General features: G+C 47.4%; 1 protein-coding gene across 1 annotated transcript in view; it reads left to right on the top strand.

The window, feature by feature from the left end:
- The first annotated feature begins 925 nt into the window (after nt 1-925).
- The window catches only part of LOC139380972 (trafficking protein particle complex subunit 10-like), a 35,824-nt gene continuing 16,843 nt past the window's right edge, over nt 926-19,906 (top strand). Inside the window, exons 1-14 of the mRNA XM_071124177.1 lie at nt 926-1,299; nt 6,919-7,000; nt 7,204-7,339; nt 10,639-10,838; nt 11,095-11,290; nt 12,232-12,343; nt 14,780-15,027; nt 16,570-16,716; nt 17,170-17,284; nt 17,522-17,598; nt 17,926-18,017; nt 18,185-18,325; nt 18,746-18,858; nt 19,255-19,784. Of these exons, the coding sequence (XP_070980278.1) occupies nt 1,236-1,299; nt 6,919-7,000; nt 7,204-7,339; nt 10,639-10,838; nt 11,095-11,290; nt 12,232-12,343; nt 14,780-15,027; nt 16,570-16,716; nt 17,170-17,284; nt 17,522-17,598; nt 17,926-18,017; nt 18,185-18,325; nt 18,746-18,858; nt 19,255-19,784 (2,253 nt within the window). The 5' untranslated portion in view covers nt 926-1,235. The remainder of the gene's footprint in view (nt 1,300-6,918; nt 7,001-7,203; nt 7,340-10,638; nt 10,839-11,094; nt 11,291-12,231; nt 12,344-14,779; nt 15,028-16,569; nt 16,717-17,169; nt 17,285-17,521; nt 17,599-17,925; nt 18,018-18,184; nt 18,326-18,745; nt 18,859-19,254; nt 19,785-19,906) is intronic.

The following is a 19,906-nucleotide window of genomic DNA, read 5'->3' as shown; positions in this document are numbered from 1 at the left end:
CCTTGACAGGAAAGTGCCAACCAACGTACCATGACGACATAGCCATTTTACCTTGATAGGGGAGCAGATAGTAATAAATCAAATCAAAGTTTATTTGTCACGTGCGCCGAATACAACAGGTGTACTAGACCTTTGAGTGAAATGCTTACTTACAGGCTCTAACCAATAGTGCAAAAAAATGTATTAGGTGAACAATAGGTAAGTAAAGAAATAAAAACAACAGTAGCGACAGTGAAAAACAGTAGCGAGTCTGGGTACGTGGACTCGCTACTAATCCGGGTAGCCATTTGATTACCTGTTCAGGAGTCTTATGACTTAGGGGTAAAAACTGTTGAGAAGCCTTTTTGTCCTAGACTTGGCACTCCGGTAATACTTTCTATTATACATGAATCAATAGACATAGCTAGTGAGTTCCACACCTGAAAGCATTCAGCTGAAATGTGTCTAGCACATTTAACCCAACCCCTCTGAATCAGAGATTTGTGGGGTGCTGCCATAATCAACATCCAGGGACCAGTAGTCATTGAGGGTCAATTGCCATGCTCAAGGGCAGAACGGCAGATTTTTCCACTTTGCCAGCTCGGAGATTTGAACCTGTGACCTTTCAGTTACTGTCCGAACACGCTTAACTGCTAGGCTACCTGCCACCTACTTGTCAATTATAACTTTACATAAATGTTACTACAGTTATTTAAAACAGTCATTCCGAATAGTCATTGTAATCAAACATCCATATGTTGGAAAAAATCTATTTAAAAGATACATTTTATTGATTGGTCTGTTTCCAGTTAGGAACACCACATGAGAACGGATTCTGTTAGGCATTTATACATTTTCACTTAGTGAGCCGTCCAGAGGAGCCATCAGCTGCTGCAGCGTTCTATGCGGCGTTCCCTTTAAATTGCGCATAGCCCCTACGTAGTAGAGTGAAGGTGTGTTCCAGGAAGTGTCACGGGACACGGCCAGTGGACGCAGCCCCAGCCATACATCAGTGGCGTATTCATTAAGATTCTGTTGCAAAACGTTTCTTAAACGGAAGAAAAACGGAACGAAATGGGGATGAACCTACCTGAGTTTGTCCAATTGAAACTAACGTTTTTGTTGCTGAACACAACTGTTTTGTAACTGTTTGAACTAATGATTACACCCCACGGCTGTCTGCATGCATAAGCATTTACTAAAAACAGACCGGATTTTTACATGACATGGGGGGCTATCACTGACTATCAGAATCCATGATGGAGCCTCAAGAGGAGAAGCCCATTATTTACACAATGGAGAACAAGCCGATTGTGACATGTGAGTGTTTTGTTGCTGGGATGATGTTGCAGTCGTTTTTTATTCAGCCGGGCAGCTATTGTAGCGAGGTTTGTGAGTTTGACACTGAGCTCAGGCAAGGCAGCCAGTTGCCGCCGCCTATCAGTGGCCTTAAAGAACGGGCTGGCTTTTTTAACGTCAGCACCATTTCTTGCAGGACAGTGACCGTCGCCGCTTGACAAATTGATAACGCTCATTGAACCATCTTCAATCACCGTTTCTTTCCTTATCATTTTATAATGAGATATGCATTAGGCTACGCTACTATATCAGCTAATGTAGACAGATCATATGTGCTGTCCTTCTCCTTACGCCACAGCTCGTGATGCAGTTTCATCAACCTGCTGTCATCATGCACCTGCTTCAGTCTGGATACATAACACCTGGCTTAGCCGGGGGCCACACAAATGAATGAGTCTTCAGGCTATATACAGACAGGGGCTACAGTGTGAGCAGTGGTGTAAACATACTTTAAAGTACTACTTAAGTCGGGTTTTTTTTTTGCTATCTGTACTTCACTATTTATATGTTTCACAACTTTTACTTTTACGTCACTACATTTCCAAAGAAAATAATGTACTTTTTACTCCATACATTTTCCCTGTTAGCCAAAAGTACTTGTTACATTTTTGAATGCTCAGCAGGACAGAAAAAAAGCCCCACGTACATCCCTGGCCATCTCTACTGCCTCTGATCTGGCGGACTCACTAAACAAATGCTTCGGTTGTAAATTATATGGAAGTGTTGAAGCTGCCCCTGGTTATCCGTAAATAAGTTTTTAAAAAACTAGAAAATCATGGCGTCGGGTTTGCATTCAAAGCAATTTGAAATGATTTATACTTTTACTTTTAATTTTTTCAATTACATGTACTTTTTAATACTGAGGTATATTTAAAACGAAATAATTTTTAGACTTACTCCAGGTATTTTACTGGGTGACTTTCACTTTTATTTGAGTCATTAAGGTATCTTTGTTTTTTACTCAAGTATGACAATCAGGTAACTCCTCTGTTGGCCTTTCAAGTGAGCTTCTCAGAAAAGTTATTTTAAGGTTTGACCCTATTGGTGGTCTTGACAGCTCTGGCCTGCTTGTCCCTGGACCACCCTGACTGGTCAACAAGCTCTCACAGTCACGTCAGAAGTAGGTTAAAAAATGTTTCTCAAAAGTCAAATTTCAAAGTTGTTCCAAACATCAAATGTCAAACTGTTTAAGGTTAAGTTTCAGGCATTAACTCTGAAATCGTAAGGTCAGGCATTAACTCCAAATGGTTAAGGTTTTGGGATAGACTTAAAACAAAAATCTCAAAAACAACTTTCCAGCACTGGATTCGAAACATCAAATCAAATCAAATCAAATTTATTTATATAGCCCTTCGTACATCAGCTGATATCTCAAAGTGCTGTACCCAGCCTAAAACCCCAAACAGCAAGCAATGCAGGTGTAGAAGCACGGTGGCTAGGAAAAACTCCCTAGAAAGGCCAAAACCTAGGAAGAAACCTAGAGAGGAACCAGGCTATGTGGGGTAGCCAGTCCTCTTCTGGCTGTGCCGGGTGGAGATTATAACAGAACATGGCCAAGATGTTCAAATGTTCATAAATGACCAGCATGGTCGAATAATAATAAGGCAGAACAGTTGAAACTGGAGCAGCAGCACAGTCAGGTGGACTGGGGACAGCAAGGAGTCATCATGTCAGGTATTCCTGGGGCATGGTCCTAGGGCTCAGGTCCTCCGAGAGAGAGAAAGAAAGAGAGAATTAGAGAGAGCATATGTGGGATGGCCAGTCTTCTTCTGGCTGTGCCGGGTGGAGATTATAACAGAACATGGCCAAGATGAAACATGCAACCTTTGGTGCCAGACAAAGACTCCCATCCACTATCCCCGTCCACAAGGACCTTGCCAAACTGAAACCCATTTCAAGGTAATAGCGCTCATTGTTGCCCCTAGTATCCTGTTTCTACGTAGTCTCCCAACGCCCTTCGAACATGGATGTACGTCGAACACTGACTTGTATCACAGGTGACCTGGCTGGGTTGGTAACCTATGGGCTTAATATACCATACTTCTAGTAGCCGATTAAACTCAACTCTGCAATTTATTGTGCGGTGACTAGTGTCACTTAAAGTTGTTTAAAAAAACAACTGATTTAATAAAAAACGACTGATTGTTTTGTGTAATTGCGGACTATTCTCTGGGTGATGAAATCAGTCGTTCTTGATTAAAAAACGTAATTTTCTGAGACGTCGGAGCTCTAGTCCGGCGCCACTAGTCGCCGCACATCTCCATCATAAATCATTGCGTTTAGTCGGCTATACTACTGGCATCCTATAGGTGTCCTATACTTCATTTGAGGGATGAATGGATGAGGAAGTCAGTGATTCAACTATAAATAGAATGACCTCCGGTATGCTTGATAAGATCTGTCATCATTTCCATTGTAGCCAGAAAACCTAAATGAGCTTCCATTCTCTTCTCTCTGGGGGGGACCATACCAGGGCTGTTCTCTCTGGGGGGGACCATACCAGGGCTGTTCTCTCTGGGGGGGACCATACCAGGGCTGTTCTCTCTGGGGGGGACCATACCAGGGCTGTTCTCTCTGGGGGGGGGGGGGGGGACCATACCAGGGCTGTTCTCTCTGGGGGGGGGACCATACCAGGGCTGTTCTCTCTGGGGGGGACCATACCAGGGCTGTTCTCTCTGGGGGGGGACCATACCAGGGCTGTTCTCTCTGGGGGGGGGGGACCATACCAGGGCTGTTCTCTCTGGGGGGGACCATACCAGGACTGTTCTCTCTGGGGGGGGGGGGACCATACCAGGGCTGTTCTCTCTGGGGGGGACCATACCAGGGCTGTTCTCTCTGGGGGGGGACCATACCAGGGCTGTTCTCTCTGGGGGGGGGACCATACCAGGGCTGTTCTCTCTGGGGGGGACCATACCAGGACTGTTCTCTCTGGGGGGGGGGCATACCAGGGCTGTTCTCTCTGGGGGGGGGGGACCATACCAGGGCTGTTCTCTCTGGGGGGGGGCATACCAGGGCTGTTCTCTCTGGGGGGGACCATACCAGGTCTGTTCTCTCTGGGGGGGGACCATACCAGGGCTCTTCTCTCTGGGGGGGGGGCATACCAGGGCTCTTCTCTCTGGGGGGGGGACCATACCAGGGCTCTTCTCTCTGGGGGGGGGGACCATACCAGGGCTGTTCTCTCTGGCGGGGGGGGGGGGGGGGGGGGGGCATACCAGGGCTGTTCTCTCTGGGGGGGGGGGGACCATACCAGGGCTGTTCTCTCTGGGGGGGGGCATACCAGGGCTCTTCTCTCTGGGCGGGACCATACCAGGGCTGTTCTCTCTGGGGGGGACCATACCAGGGCTCTTCTCTCTGGGGGGGCACCATACCAGGGCTCTGCTCTCTGGGGGGGCACCATACTAGGGCTCTTCTCTCTGGGGGGGCACCATACCAGGGCTCTTCTCTCTGGGGGGGCACCATACCAGGGCTCTTCTCTCTGGGGGGGGGGGCCATACCAGGGCTCTTCTCTCTGGGGGGGCACCATACCAGGGCTGTTCTCTCTGGGGGGGACCATACCAGGGCTGTTCTCTCTGGGGGGGGACCATACCAGGGCTGTTCTCTCTGGGGGGGGGGACCATACCAGGGCTGTTCTCTCTGGGGGGGACCATACCAGGACTGTTCTCTCTGGGGGGGGGGGACCATACCAGGACTGTTCTCTCTGGGGGGGGGGGACCATACCAGGGCTGTTCTCTCTGGGGGGGGACCATACCAGGACTGTTCTCTCTGGGGGGGGGGGACCATACCAGGGCTGTTCTCTCTGGGGGGGACCATACCAGGACTGTTCTCTCTGGGGGGGGGGGGACCATACCAGGACTGTTCTCTCTGGGGGGGGGGGACCATACCAGGACTGTTCTCTCTGGGGGGGGGGGGACCATACCAGGACTGTTCTCTCTGGGGGGGGGGGACCATACCAGGACTGTTCTCTCTGGGGGGGGGGGACCATACCAGGACTGTTCTCTCTGGGGGGGGGGGGACCATACCAGGACTGTTCTCTCTGGGGGGGGGGGACCATACCAGGGCTCTTCTCTCTGGGGGGGGGGGGTGGAACATACCAGGGCTCTTCTCTCTGGGGGGGGGGGGGGGGGTTGGACCATACCAGGGCTCTTCTCTCTGGGAGGGGGTGGACCATACCAGGGCCCTTCTCTCTGGGGGGGGGGGACCATACCAGGGCTCTTCTCTCTGGGGGGGGGGACCATACCAGGGCTCTTCTCTCTGGGGGGGGGGACCATACCAGGGCTCTTCTCTCTGGGGGGGGGGGACCATACCAGGGCTCTTCTCTCTGGGGGGGGGGACCATACCAGGGCTCTTCTCTCTGGGCGGGACCATACCAGGGCTGTTCTCTCTGGGGGGGGGGACTATACCAGGTCTGTTCTCTCTGGGGGGGGGGGGGGGGCTATACCAGGGCTCTTTTCTCTGGGGAGGGACCATACCAGGGCTCTTTTCTCTGGGGGGGGACCATACCAGGGCTCTTCTCTCTGGGGGGGGGGGGACCATACCAGGGCTCTTCTCTCTGGGGGGGGGACCATACCAGGGCTCTTCTCTCTGGGGGGGGGGCCATACCAGGGCTCTTCTTTCTGGGCGGGACCATACCAGGGCTGTTCTCTCTGGGGGGGGGGGACGACTATACCAGGTCTGTTCTCTCTGGGGGGGGGACCATACCAGGGCTGTGTGCAGTTTTACTATTAGAGGCAACAACAGGATTTACTAGCAGAGCTATATAGCGTTGGTCTCTGAACAGCCCTATTCACAAGGGCAAGTCTCAGCTTTATGGTGCAGCGCAGCCTTGCAGCACTTGAATGATTGAAAGGTCAATTAGATTTGAAGTCCAATGGCTGTTTGCCTGTGACAGACACACAAAACAGCAGCAATAGAAGGGACATACTACATTCTTCCAGTGCATGTGTACCACAGTGTATTAGAATATTCCCACAGCTTCATTATGTCAAGCCTTGTTATGTTTCTTAGTCCTGAATGCCCAGTAGTGGGCTTTGCTTTGCTGTTGGCAAGGTAACAACAGAATGCTGTTTACCGAGACAGAATCTGTCTCAGCATCAAATTTCTGAACAGGTGTTGCTCCCCCCCCCCCCCCACCGTCGCTCATAATCACACAGGGAAAGATAGGTTGGTTCTGGGAGTCTGGTGGGGGATGGGATACTCCCTGACAAATCAACCTTTAACCACACAGGAAAAGGTTGGTTCTGGGTGTCTGGTGGGGGATGGGGTACTGCCTGTCATGTCAGTATCTTCAAAACCTGTGCTTTTTTCAGCCGTGGACGGGTTTGGAAACACCACTAGGACAGAGGGGTGATAGCCAGCAGGGCTTATTGAGTGTAGCTGGATCATAGGGTAGGGCTATTCAATTACAGTCCTGAAGTTCAACTGGCTGTTTTAAATGAACGTATAATCCTGTGTTGACAGGTACTTATTGGGTATCAGGGGATTTTCTGTTCTCCTCATTCTCTCTCCTCCTACCCTCACTCTCTTTCCTACTTCCTTCTTTTCCTCCCTCCTCTTCCCATATCTCCCCCCTCTCTCCACCAGGCGCTGGGGACCAGGCCTTGTTCTCTTCTCTCTACACCCCATTGGCCCAGCAGCTTCCCAGGGAACCAATGGAGTGGAAGAGGTGAGTGCTGACAAGATGTGCCAGGAAGTAATTGGTCTAATTGAAACAGTTTTTTTGTTGTTGTTAGAACTGTTGAATGACTGTCGACTAAATGTTGGATTACTGGTCTATGCTAGATAAGAGCATCTCAGTGTATAAGCATTATAATGTATAAACTCCTTTATAGAACGTCTATACCATAATATATATATTTTTTATCTTAGGTCGTATGGACGAGCACCAAAGATGATCCATTTAGAGGCCAACTTTGTCCAGTTCAAAGAGGAACTCCTCCCTAAAGAGGGAAACAAAGCCCTCCTCACTTTCCCCTTCCTCCATATCTACTGGACAGACTGCTGTGTACGTGGTGCTGTGCCCGTTTTACTGTAAACACACACATTCTTGTACCGCTAACCTTGTGGGGACACACAATTCAGTCCCATTCAAAATCCTATTTTCCCTTTCACCCTAACCCAAAAACCTAACCCTAAAACTAACCCCAGCATAACCCTAAAACTAACCCCAGCCTAACCCTAAAACTAACCCCAGCCTAACCCTAAAACTAACCCCAGCATAACCCTAAAACTAACCCCAGCATAACCCTAAAACTAACCCCAGCCTAACCCTAAAACTAACCCTAGCCTAACCCTAAAACTAACCCCAGCCTAACCCTAAAACTAACCCCAGCCTAACCCTAAAACTAACCCCAGCATAACCCTAAAACTAACCCCAGCATAACCCTAAATCTAACCCCAGCATAACCCTAAATCTAACCCCAGCCTAACCCTAAATCTAACCCCAGTTTAACCCTAAAACTAACCCCAGCATAACCCTAAAACGAACCCCAGCATAACCCTAAAACGAACCCCAGCATAACCCTAAAACGAACCCCAGCCTAACCCTTAAACCAACCCCAGCATAACCCTAAAACTAACCCCAGCATAACCCTAAAACTAACCCCAGCATAACCCTAAAACTAACCCCATCATAACCCTAAAACTAACCCCAGCATAACCCTAAAACTAACCCCATCATAACCCTAAAACTAACTCCAGCATAACCCTAAAACTAACCCTAGCCTAACCCTAAATCTAACCCCAGCTTAACCCTAAAACTAACCCTAGCATAACCCTAAAACTAACCCCAGCCTAACCCTAAAACCTAACCCTAAAACTAACCCCAGTCTAACCCTAAAACCTAACCCTAAAACGAACCCCAGCCTAACCCTAAAACTAACCCCCAGCATAACCCAAAAACCTAACCCTAAAACTAAACCCTAAAACTAACCCCAGCATAACCCTAAAACTAACCCCAGCCTAACCCTAAAACTAACCTCAGCATAACCCTAAAACTAACCCCAGCCTAACCCTAAAACTAACCTCAGCATAACCCTAAAACTAACCCCAGCCTAACCCTAAAACTAACCCCAGCATAACCCTAAAACTAACCCCAGCCTAACCCTAAAACTAACCCCAGCATAACCCTAAAACTAACCCCAGCATAACCCTAAATCTAACCCCAGCATAACCCTAAATCTAACCCCAGCATAACCCTAAATCTAACCCCAGTTTAACCCTAAAACTAACCCCAGCATAACCCTAAAACGAACCCCAGCATAACCCTAAAACGAACCCCAGCATAACCCTAAAACGAACCCCAGCCTAACCCTTAAACCAACCCCAGCATAACCCTAAAACTAACCCCAGCATAACCCTAAAACTAACCCCAGCATAACCCTAAAACTAACCCCATCATAACCCTAAAACTAACCCCAGCATAACCCTAAAACTAACCCCATCATAACCCTAAAACTAACTCCAGCATAACCCTAAAACTAACCCTAGCCTAACCCTAAATCTAACCCCAGCTTAACCCTAAAACTAACCCTAGCATAACCCTAAAACTAACCCCAGCCTAACCCTAAAACCTAACCCTAAAACTAACCCCAGTCTAACCCTAAAACCTAACCCTAAAACGAACCCCAGCCTAACCCTAAAACTAACCCCCAGCATAACCCAAAAACCTAACCCTAAAACTAAACCCTAAAACTAACCCCAGCATAACCCTAAAACTAACCCCAGCCTAACCCTAAAACTAACCTCAGCATAACCCTAAAACTAACCCCAGCCTAACCCTAAAACTAACCTCAGCATAACCCTAAAACTAACCCCAGCCTAACCCTAAAACTAACCCCAGCATAACCCTAAAACTAACCCCAGCCTAACCCTAAAACTAACCCCAGCATAACCCTAAAACTAACCCTTGCATAACCCTAAAACTAACCCCAGCCTAACCCTAAAACTAACCCCAGCATAACCCTAAAACGAACCCCAGCTGCTAACCCTTAATGTAATTCTAACCTTAACCCTAAACCCCCTAGAAATAGTATTTGACCTCGTGGGGACTAACAAAATGTCCCCAGGTGGTCAAATTCTCGTTTGTTTACTATTCTTGTGGGGACTTGAACACGTGTACACACACACACACACACACACACACACACACACATAAATTCTACTCTACCCTCCATTAAATAACCGGTGGGATGTAACAGCCTAGCTAGATGATTTGCTCCAGAGTGGATAATCAGTATTATTCTCAGTGCAGGCAGCAGATGGATGGCAGACAGACACAACACATTACATGTTGTGTATTCCAGCTGGTTCACATGTTGTTTGCATTTAGTCTCAGGAGGATTCCTCTATTCCTCGTCTGTCTGTCTGTCTCTGTCTGTCTGTCTTCATTCTCCTGATGAGTGTAACCTGGCTGGCCCCTCAGTTTGTTCAGGGAGAGCAGAGAAACTGAAATGTGCTGAGGAAACAGAGGTTTGTTGATGTACTAAAAGGGCGGTTCACTTGTTTTAAGGAAGTGCAGTCCAGTCAGCGACTTGTGACCGACGTGGGAAACAGTGCGTGACGGATAGCTATGGCAGAGAGCCTTTTGTTGTTTTAGAAGCACTTTTAGTATATCAAGGCTGTTGGACTCATTAAATAATAAGTGTCATTCATCCAGGGCATTTGATAGTAATGACTCCTATAGAGGTTTGCACCATTACTATTTCCTGGCATTTGATGCCCTGAAAAGGGACTGGAGATACACAGCAGTTTGTTTTTGTTTTTACTCGTAATGTGAGAGAGTTACTTTATGATTGTCTGAAACAGTGAACCAACAAAAAATACCTTTATTGTTGTTATTATTATGATTGTTATTATGATAATTATTATTGTTATTATTATGATTGTTATGATGTCATTATTATAATTATTATTGTTATTATTACTGTTATTGTTAGTATCATAATTATTAATATTTGTGTTATTATTATTGTTATTGTTATTATTAACAAATGTTATTATTATTATTATTGTTAATATTATTGTTGTCGTTGTTATTGTTATTATTTTTGTTATTATTATTGTTATTGTTATTATTAACAAATGTTATTATTAATATTATTGTTGTCGTTGTTATTGTTATTAGTATTGTTATTGTTATTATTATTATTGTTATTGTTGGTTTTATTGTTTTTGTTGGTATTATTATTGTTGTTATTGTCAATATTATTATTGTTATTATTATTATTATTATTGTTATTATTATTAGGGGTTCAGAAAGGACTAACCAATGAATGAATAATGAACTGTCAATAAACCCTCTAGGACACTGAGGTGTACAAGGCGTCAGTCAGGGACAACATGATGAGGTGGCAGGGCAACCTGCGGCTCCACGGGTCAGCTGACTGGGTCATCGTTGTCGTGGAGACCAGCGACGCCAAGAAGAAGAACAAGACCAACATCCTGCCTCGCTCTTCCTTAGTGGACAAGATCCGCAACGACTTCTGTAACAAGCAGAATGACCGGTGAGACACACAAGATACAAACAAAATGGACACACTTTACAACACAAGATACAAACAAAATGGAGGCTGGAAATGAGAAACACAAATAGCCAGAAGAAAGAATTGTTCTGATAGATCAGATACAAATGTTTCTCATTCGCTCTTACTCTTTCTCTCTCCTTCTCTCCTCTCTCTTTCCTTCTCTCCTCTCTCTTTCTCTCTCCTTCTTCTCTCCTCTCTCTCTCTCCTTCTCTCCTTCTCTCTCTCTCTCACCTAGTTGTGTGGTTCTGTCAGACCCTCTAAAGAATTCGTCCAGGTCTCAGGAGTCGTGGAGTGCCTTCCTGCTGAAGCTGAGGACTCTACTGCTGATGTCCTTCACTCAGAACCTGGGACGCTTCGATGAGGACATGCGCACCCTCCGGGAGAAACGCAATCAGCCCGGATGGAGCTTCTGTGACTACTTCATGGTACAGGTAGGTCTGTACCTGCCAGTCTGTGTGTCTCAGGTGAGAGCATGTCTCAGGTGAATCTGTGGTTTTATACAGGAAGAAGAGGGTGTGTGTTTATATATATATAAATATATAGTGTATACACTACCATTCAAAAGTTTGTAGTCACTTAGAAATGTCCTTGTTTTTGAAAGAAAAGCACATTTTTTTTGTCCATTAAAATAACATCAAATTGATCGGAAATACAGCATAGACATTGTTAATGTTGTAAATGACTATTGTAGCTGGAAACGGACAATTTTTTTTATGGAATTATCTACATAGGCGTACAGAGGCCCATTATCAGCAACCATCACTCCTGTGTTCCAATAGCATGTTGTGTTAGCTTATCCAAGTTTATCATTTTAAAAGGCTAGTTGACCATTAGAAAACCCTTTTGTAATTATGTTGGCACAGCTGAAAGCTGTTGTTCTGATTAAAGAAGCAATAAAACTGGCCTTAGACTAGTTGAGTATCTGGAGCATTAGCATTTGTGAGTTCGATTACAGGCTCAAAATGGCCAGAAACAAATAACTTTCTTCTGAAACTCGTCAGTCTATTCTTGTTCTGAGAAATGAAGGCTAGTCCATTGCCAAGAAACTGAAGATCTGGTACAACGCTGTGTACTACTCCCTTCACAGAACAGCGCAAATTGGCTCTAACCAGAATAGAAAGAGGAGTGGGAGGCCCCGGTGCACAACTGAGCAAGAGGACAAATACATTAGTGTGTAGTTTGAGAAACAGACGCCTCACAAGTCCGCAACTGGCATCTTCGTCAATAGTGAAGAGGTGACTCCAGGATGCTTTTGAATGTGTGTGTGTGTGTTGTGTGTGTGTGTGTGTGTGTGTACTAATCAGTTTCTGAACTATGTTCGATCACGTGTGATGTGTATCTGTGTTTTGTTGTGTGTGTGTGTGTTGTGCAGGAGGAGTTGGCCTTTGTGTTTGAGATGCTGCAGCAGTTTGAGGATGCTCTGCTCCAGTACGACGAGCTGGACGCCCTCTTCACTCAGTATGTTCTCAACTTCGGGGCTGGAGGTACATGTATAGCCCTCTCACGCAAGCTTTATAGGTGTTCTAATAAGTGTCTTTGGAAAGTATTCAGACCCCTTGACTTTTTCCACATTTTGTTACGTTACAGCCTTATTCTAAAATTGATTAAATTGTATTTTTTTTCTCCCTCATCAGTCTACACACAATACCCCATAATGATAAAACAAAATCAGGTTTTTAGACACTGTTTATAATTTAATTAAAACAAATAACAGATATCACATTTACATAAGTATTCAGACCCTTTGCTCTGAGACTTGAAATTGAGCTCAGGTGCATCCTGTTTCCATTGATCATCCTTGAGATGTTTCTACAACTTGATTGGAGTTCACCAGTGGTAAATTCAATTGATTGGTCATGATTTGGAAAGGCACACACCTGTCTATATAAAGTCTCACAGATGACTATGCATGTAAGAGCAAAAACCAAAACATGAGGTCGAAGGAATTGTCCGTAGAGCTCCGAGACAAGATTGTGTCAAGGCACAGATCTGGGGAAGGGTACCAAAACATTTCTGCAGAATTGAAGGTTTCCAAGAACACAGTGGCCTCCCATCATTCTTAAATGGAAGAAGTTTGGAACCACCAAGACTCTTCCTAGAGCTGGCCGCCCGGCCAAACTGAGCAAGGGTCTTGGTCTTGGAGGTACCCGATGGTCACTCTGACGGAACTTTAGAGTTCCTCTGTGGAGATGTCCTTCTGGAATGTTATCACAACCATCTCTGCAGTACTCCACCAATCAGGCTTTTCATCTTAGAGTCGGAAGCCACTCCTCAGTAAAAGGCACATGACAGCCCGCTTGGAGTTTGCCAAAATACAACTAAAGACTCTCCGACCATGAGAAACGAGATTCTCTTGCCTGATGAAACGAAGATTGAACTCTTTGGCCTGAATGCCAAGCGTCATGTCTGGAAGAAATCTGGCACCATCCCTACGGTGAAGCATGGTGGAGGCACCATCCCTACGGTGAAGCATGGTGGTGGCAGCATCCCTACGGTGAAGCATGGTGGTGGCAGCATCCCTACGGTGAAGCATGGTGGAGGAACCATCCTTACGGTGAAGCATGGTGGTGGCAGCATCCCTACGGTAAAGCATGGTGGTGGCAGCATCCCTACGGTGAAGCATGGTGGTGGCAGCATCCCTACGGTGAAGCATGGGGGTGTAGCAAAAATAATAAATAACCTGTTTTTGCTTTGTCATTATGGGGTAATGTGTGTGTAGATTGACGAGGATAACATGTTTTTAATCCATTTTAATATATGGCTGTTACAAAATGTGGAAAAATCAAGGGGTTTAAATACTTTCCGACGATACTGTATAACATTATATGCCATTTAGCAGACGCTTTAATCCAAAGCTATTTATAGTCATACGTTTTACAGACGAGTGGTCCCGGGAATCGAACCCACAACCCTAGCTTTGCAAACAGAATGCTTTACCAACTGAGCTAAAGGACCACATAAATATATAGCCACCTCCCGTGTGGCGCAATGGTCTAAGGTAGTGCCACTGGAGATCCTGGTTCGAGTCCAGGCTCTGTCGCAGCTGGCCGGGACCGGGAGACTCACAATGGGCGACCGGGAGACCCACAATTGGTGATCGGGAGACTCATACGGTGTTTCCTCCGACACATTGATGCAACTTGCTTCCGGATTAAGTGGGCCTTGTGTCAAGAAGCAGTGCGTCTCGGCTGGGTCGTGTTTCGGAGGACGCACGGCTCTTGACCTTCGCCTCTCCCGAGTCCATACGGGAGTTGCAGCGATGAGACAAGACTGTAACTACCAATTGGTAAACACGAAAATGGGGAGAAAGCTAAGAGTTGAGGAGAGACTGACTGCATCACTTCTTTTGATAAGAAACATCAATGTGTTGAAAATCCCAAATTGTTTGCATAGTCAACTTATACAAAGCTCTGACACACACACGTATCCCACCAGACATGCCACCAGGGGTATTCTCACAGTCCCCAAATCCAGAACAAATTCAAGAAAGCGTACAGTATTATATAGAGCCATTATTGCATGGAACTTCCTTCCATCTCATATTGCTGAAATAAAACAACAAACCTGGTTTCAAGAAATAGATAAAGCAACACCTCACGGCACAACGCCTCTCTCCTATCTGACCTAGATCGTTGGTGTGTATGTATTGATATGTAGGCTGTGTGTAGTTCTGTCCTTGAGCTGTTCTTGTCTATTAATGTCCTGTATTATGTCATGTTTCATGTGTTGTGTGGACCCCAGGAAGAGTAGCTGCTGAAAAAGCTAATGAGGATCCTAATAAAATACCAGAAAAGAGCTGATGGAGATACTAATAAAATACCCCCCAAACAATGCCCCAATATCACTCAAGCTTTATAAGTCAGCGACTCAATGCATTAAAACCAGCACATAGTTGTGTCTTTCTGCTCGTCTGTTTGTAGACGGTGCCAACTGGCTGGGTTCTTTCTGCTCCCCGGTGAAGAGCTGGACTGGCTTGCTCCTGAGGCGCCCCATAGACATGGAGAAGAGAGATGGGATCCAACGCGGGCAGGCTAGCCTGCTAGAGTTACGCAGCTACCTGTTCTGTCGTCAGTGTACCCTGCTCATCTTCCTCCAGAGGCCCTGGGAGGTGACACAGAGAGCCCTGGAGCTGCTGCATAACTGTGTCCAGGAGCTATGCCTGCTGGAGGTACGGTTACTGGGTGGTGATGGGGGTACGGTTACTGGGTGGTGATGGGGGTACGGTTACTGGGTGGTGATGGGGGTACGGTTACTGGGTGGTGATGGGGTACGGTTACTGGGTGGTGATGGGGGTACGGTTACTGGGTGGTGATGGGGGTACGGTTACTGGGTGGTGATGGGGGTACGGTTACTGGGTGGTGATGGGGGTACGGTTACTGGGTGGTGATGGGGGTATGATTACTGGGTGGTGATGGAGGTATGATTACTGGGTGGTGATGGGGGTACGGTTACTGGGTGGTGATGGGGGTATGATTACTGGGTGGTGATGGAGGTACGGTTACTGGGTGGTGATGAGGGTACGGTTACTGGGTGGTGATGGAGGTACGGTTACTGGGTGGTGATGAGGATACGGTTAATGGGTGGTGATGAGGGTACGGTTACTGGGTGGTGATGAGGGTACGGTTACTGGATGGTGATGAGGGTACGGTTACTGGGTGGTGATGAGGGTACGGTTACTGGGTGGTGATGTGGGTACGGTTACTGGGTGGTGATGGGGTATGGTTACTGGGTGGTGATGGGGGTATGGTTACTGGGTGGTGATGAGGGTACGGTTACTGGGTGGTGATGGGGGTATGGTTACTGGGTGGTGATGGGGTACGGTTACTGGGTGGTGATGAGGTACGGTTACTGGGTGGTGATGGGGGTACGGTTACTGGGTGGTGATGGGGGTACGGTTACTGGGTGGTGATGGGGTACGGTTACTGGGTGGTGATGGGGGTACGGTTACTGGGTGGTGATGGGGGTACGGTTACTGGGTGGTGATGGGGGTACGGTTACTGGGTGGTGTTGGGGGTACGGTTACTGGGTGGTGATGGGGGTATGATTACTGGGTGGTGATGGAGGTATGATTACTGGGTGGTGATGGGGGTACGGTTACTGGGTGGTGATGGGGGTATGATTACTGGGTGGTGATGGAGGTACGGTTACTGGGTGGTGATGAGGGTACGGTTACTGGGTGGTGATGGAGGTACGGTTACTGGGTGGTGATGAGGATACGGTTAATGGGTGGTGATGAGGGTACGGTTACTGGGTGGTGATGAGGGTACGGTTACTGGATGGTGATGAGGGTACGGTTACTGGGTGGTGATGAGGGTACGGTTACTGGGTGGTGATGTGGGTACGGTTACTGGGTGGTGATGGGGTATGGTTACTGGGTGGTGATGGGGGTATGGTTACTGGGTGGTGATGAGGGTACGGTTACTGGGTGGTGATGGGGGTATGGTTACTGGGTGGTGATGGGGTACGGTTACTGGGTGGTGATGGGGTACGGTTACTGGGTGGTGATGGAGGTACGGTTACTGGGTGGTGATGAGGTACGGTTACTGGGTGGTGATGAGGTACGGTTACTGGGTGGTGATGGGGTGGAGTTTTCTCGCTGCTTCTCCTCTCTCTCTCTCTCTCTCTCTCTCTCTCTCTCTCTGTTTTTAATCTCTGTTTAATTACAAGCGTTTTGCAGTGTGCTGTTAGCTAAACTGTTGTTGTTGTGTAGGTGTCTATGCTAGAGGGTGCATTAGACTGCTGGGTCTTCCTCAGCTGCCTGGAGGTGCTGCATCGTATAGAAGGCTGCTGTGACCAGGCCCAGCTAGAGGCTAATGTCTCCCACACTGTGGGCCTGTGGGCCTATGCTACTGACAAGGTAGGCTTCCACCTAGGTTCCTGCCTTCTAAGGAGTTTTTCATCTGTGCTTCTGCCTCTGCATTGCTTGCTCTTTGGGGTTTTAGGCTGGGTGTCTGTAAATCACTTTGAGACAAATGCTGATGTAAAAAGGGCTTTGATTGGTTGAAGCATTATTATATTATAGCTACTATAAATGTACCTCATAACTACTCATAACTACTCATCTTGAACCTAGGCAGGTAGCCTAGTGGTTAGAGCATTGGGCTAGTAACCGAAAGGTCGCTGGGTCGAATCCCCTAGCTGACTAGGTGAACATCTGTCTTCTGCCCCTGAACAGGCACTTAACCCATTGTTAGGCCGTCATTGAAAATAAGAATTTGTTCTTAACTGACTTGCCTAGTTAAATTAAAAGTTAATATTTTTTATTTTCTTAACTTCTTTCAAACCCAACTCCCCTCCCTCCCTCCCCCAGCTGAAGTCTCTGGGCTATATGTGTGGTCTGGTGTCAGAGAAGGGTCCACTGTCTCTGGAGCTGAACCGAACTGTGGACCTGCTGGCTGGACTGGGGGATGAGAAGGCTGAGACTGGTGAGGGGGTGTGGGGGTGTGGGGGGGGTGTCATTGGGGAGTAAACAAATTATAGGCAGGAATAAGACCGTAAAACATTTTAATGGGAAACAGCATTAGCTTGATATTGGCTCTCAGTAGATTGGCATTGACGAAGCAGACGGGATGAGATCTAGGTTCTGAGCCAAATGCTACAGCAATGTACAGAGCACTACTCTAGTGGGATCAATTCCTCACTTGTCCTAGTTCCTCTTTCAGTCCACAGCTTGCAGAGCCCGTATAAAAAACTGAAGGAGGCCCTGTCTTCTGTGGAGGCGTTTGAGAGACATTATCTTGTAAGTTCAGATATGAAACATGTTGGTTTGTATGTGGTGACAGGCTGTCAGATAAAAAGTATGTCGGCTTGATTCATTAAACTAAACGGCATCAATTTATCCCCCTGTGCCTCCCTCTCTCCTTCCTTCTTTCTCTCCTTCCTTCTTTCTCCCCTCCCTCCCTCCCTCCCTCCCTCCCTCCCTCCCTCCCTCCCTCCCTCCCTCCCTCCCTACGTTCCTAATTTCCTCCCTCATCCCTCCTTTCTTCCCTCCTTTCCTCTCTCCCTCCTTCCCTCCATCCTCCCTCCTTTCCTCCCTCCTTCCCTCCATCCTCTATCCGTCCATCAGGAGTTGTCCCATGCTGCTGTGGAGATGTACACGGCCATTGGCAGGATGAGGTCAGCGCGGCTCGTTGGGAAGAGCCTGGCTGAGTTCTACATGTAAGAGACCGTGATGGTCATCAATTCCACTTCCGCCTGTAAATGTCTTTCTACCGTCTTCTGCACAGTCAAGAAGTCAAGTACAGGACATGTAGTAACTTAAGTGTGTGCTGTGTGCTGTGTGGTGTGTGGTGTGTGTGTGCGTGTGTGTGCGTGCGTGCGATAAGGAGGAAAGGTGATCCTGAGCAGGCGGAGAGCTTCTTGCAGAATGCTCTGGGGTCATACGTATCAGAGGGGTGGAGCCTACCTGTCACTCACACCAGGAAGCAGATGGCTGAGTGCCAGAAACTGCTGGGGAAGACAGAGAAGTATCCCCAATCAATGAAAGACCAGAGGCAGGAGCACAGTGTGAAAAACTCCCTGGAAGGCAGGAACCTAGGAAGAAACCTACAGAGGAATTGTCACTGGATGTAAATGAGTAGAAAAGTGTAATGCCAAATAGGTCAAGTGTTGCCATTATGTCATCTCTTTTGAATGAATGCCATTCACTTTTTCTATATTCAGATTCAGAGAATGTTGATGTCCTCCGAGAGGCAATTCTTTTTGCAGCAGTCATAACACACAGCACATAAAAACGTTGAATTAAAACAACTAAGAAGAAACCGACAACAAATAGCAAAGGATGTCTACAACTATAAGCTAGTCTGAAGGACCAATTTCTTTCGCATATTGTAGCTCTTGTTCTCATTGCCCGTTGGCTGCTGGTTTCCTTGACAACCCACCCGTAGCTACCTGCAGACAAGTGCCTTGTTGGCAGGTGATGCCAATCTGACCAATGAGGAGAGGATTCACTTCTGTCAGGAGATCCTGACTTTCGCCGACCAATCAACAGACAGCAAGGGTAAGCAGCCAGTCATAGCAGATTATTTTAGTCAGTCAACATGATTTATGTCTAACCCTGTTCCAGGAGAACTACTCTCCTGTCCTGTAGGTTTTCGCTCAAACCCCAGTCGTAACAAACCTGGGCCTCGTTCGGTTACCAAACGTTTTTGAATGTTGCGGATAGAAATGCCATTGATTGGAGCCGATGTGATTCCTTATTCTACATGTCAGAGAGGCGTGTTTGTTCTACATATAACATATTTCTATCGGAAAGTTCCAGAACGTTGCGTCCTGCTGAACGTGTCAGGTGTGCTAGGTTAGTGTTGGAGCCCTGATGTAGATCCATCTATTGACACACTATTATATTTCACCGTGCCCCTGTCTCTCTCTCCCTTCACCTCTTATCCCTCTACAGCCCAGAAGGTGGCGCTCAGTATGAGTTCTTTCGCCCAGCTCAAGCAGCTGCAGTTCCGCCCGGCAACAGCCACGGTGCACTCTGGCACCGCCCTGCAGGTGGAGTTGTGTCTGCGCAGCTTGATGCCTGTGGCCGTGCCTCTGGAACAGCTGGCTGTCAGTGTTCACGTAAACCTGGAGCAGGGAGAGACTAACGGGAAGACCAGGGGGCCACAGAGACGGCCATACCCAGGGACGGTGCTTTTCCGCCTGGGTAACTCCTCAGCGATGCCCCCCTCCGCTGCTGGTCCTTCTCTGGAGCTGGAAGAGATCCAGCACCGCAGCCCCTCGGACCCTCGTACACTCAACTCCACTGGCATGGTGTGTAAGAACACACACCTGGTCATGCGTCGTCATGACAGCAGCCCGTCACCGGACACGCCCAACCTTGTCAGCCCAGTTCCTGTTGTCATGGATGACGGGGCAAAGATGCTAATGAGCGGTGATGTCACTCTGCTGCCGGGCAACAACAGCATTGTCTTCAGTGTACCAGTAAGACCCTTATTATAATGCTGTGATTGTCCTCTTCCACAGGACAGGGCTTTAACTGCAAATACAGGACGTCATTATCACTTGAGATTGTAGATTGTCTATTGACTCTTTTCTCTCTCTCT

The sequence above is a fragment of the Oncorhynchus clarkii genome, chromosome 22, assembly GCF_045791955.1.
Source record: "Oncorhynchus clarkii lewisi isolate Uvic-CL-2024 chromosome 22, UVic_Ocla_1.0, whole genome shotgun sequence".
NCBI classification, from domain to species: domain Eukaryota; kingdom Metazoa; phylum Chordata; class Actinopteri; order Salmoniformes; family Salmonidae; genus Oncorhynchus; species Oncorhynchus clarkii.
This window is presented reverse-complemented; position numbering and strand designations above follow the sequence as displayed.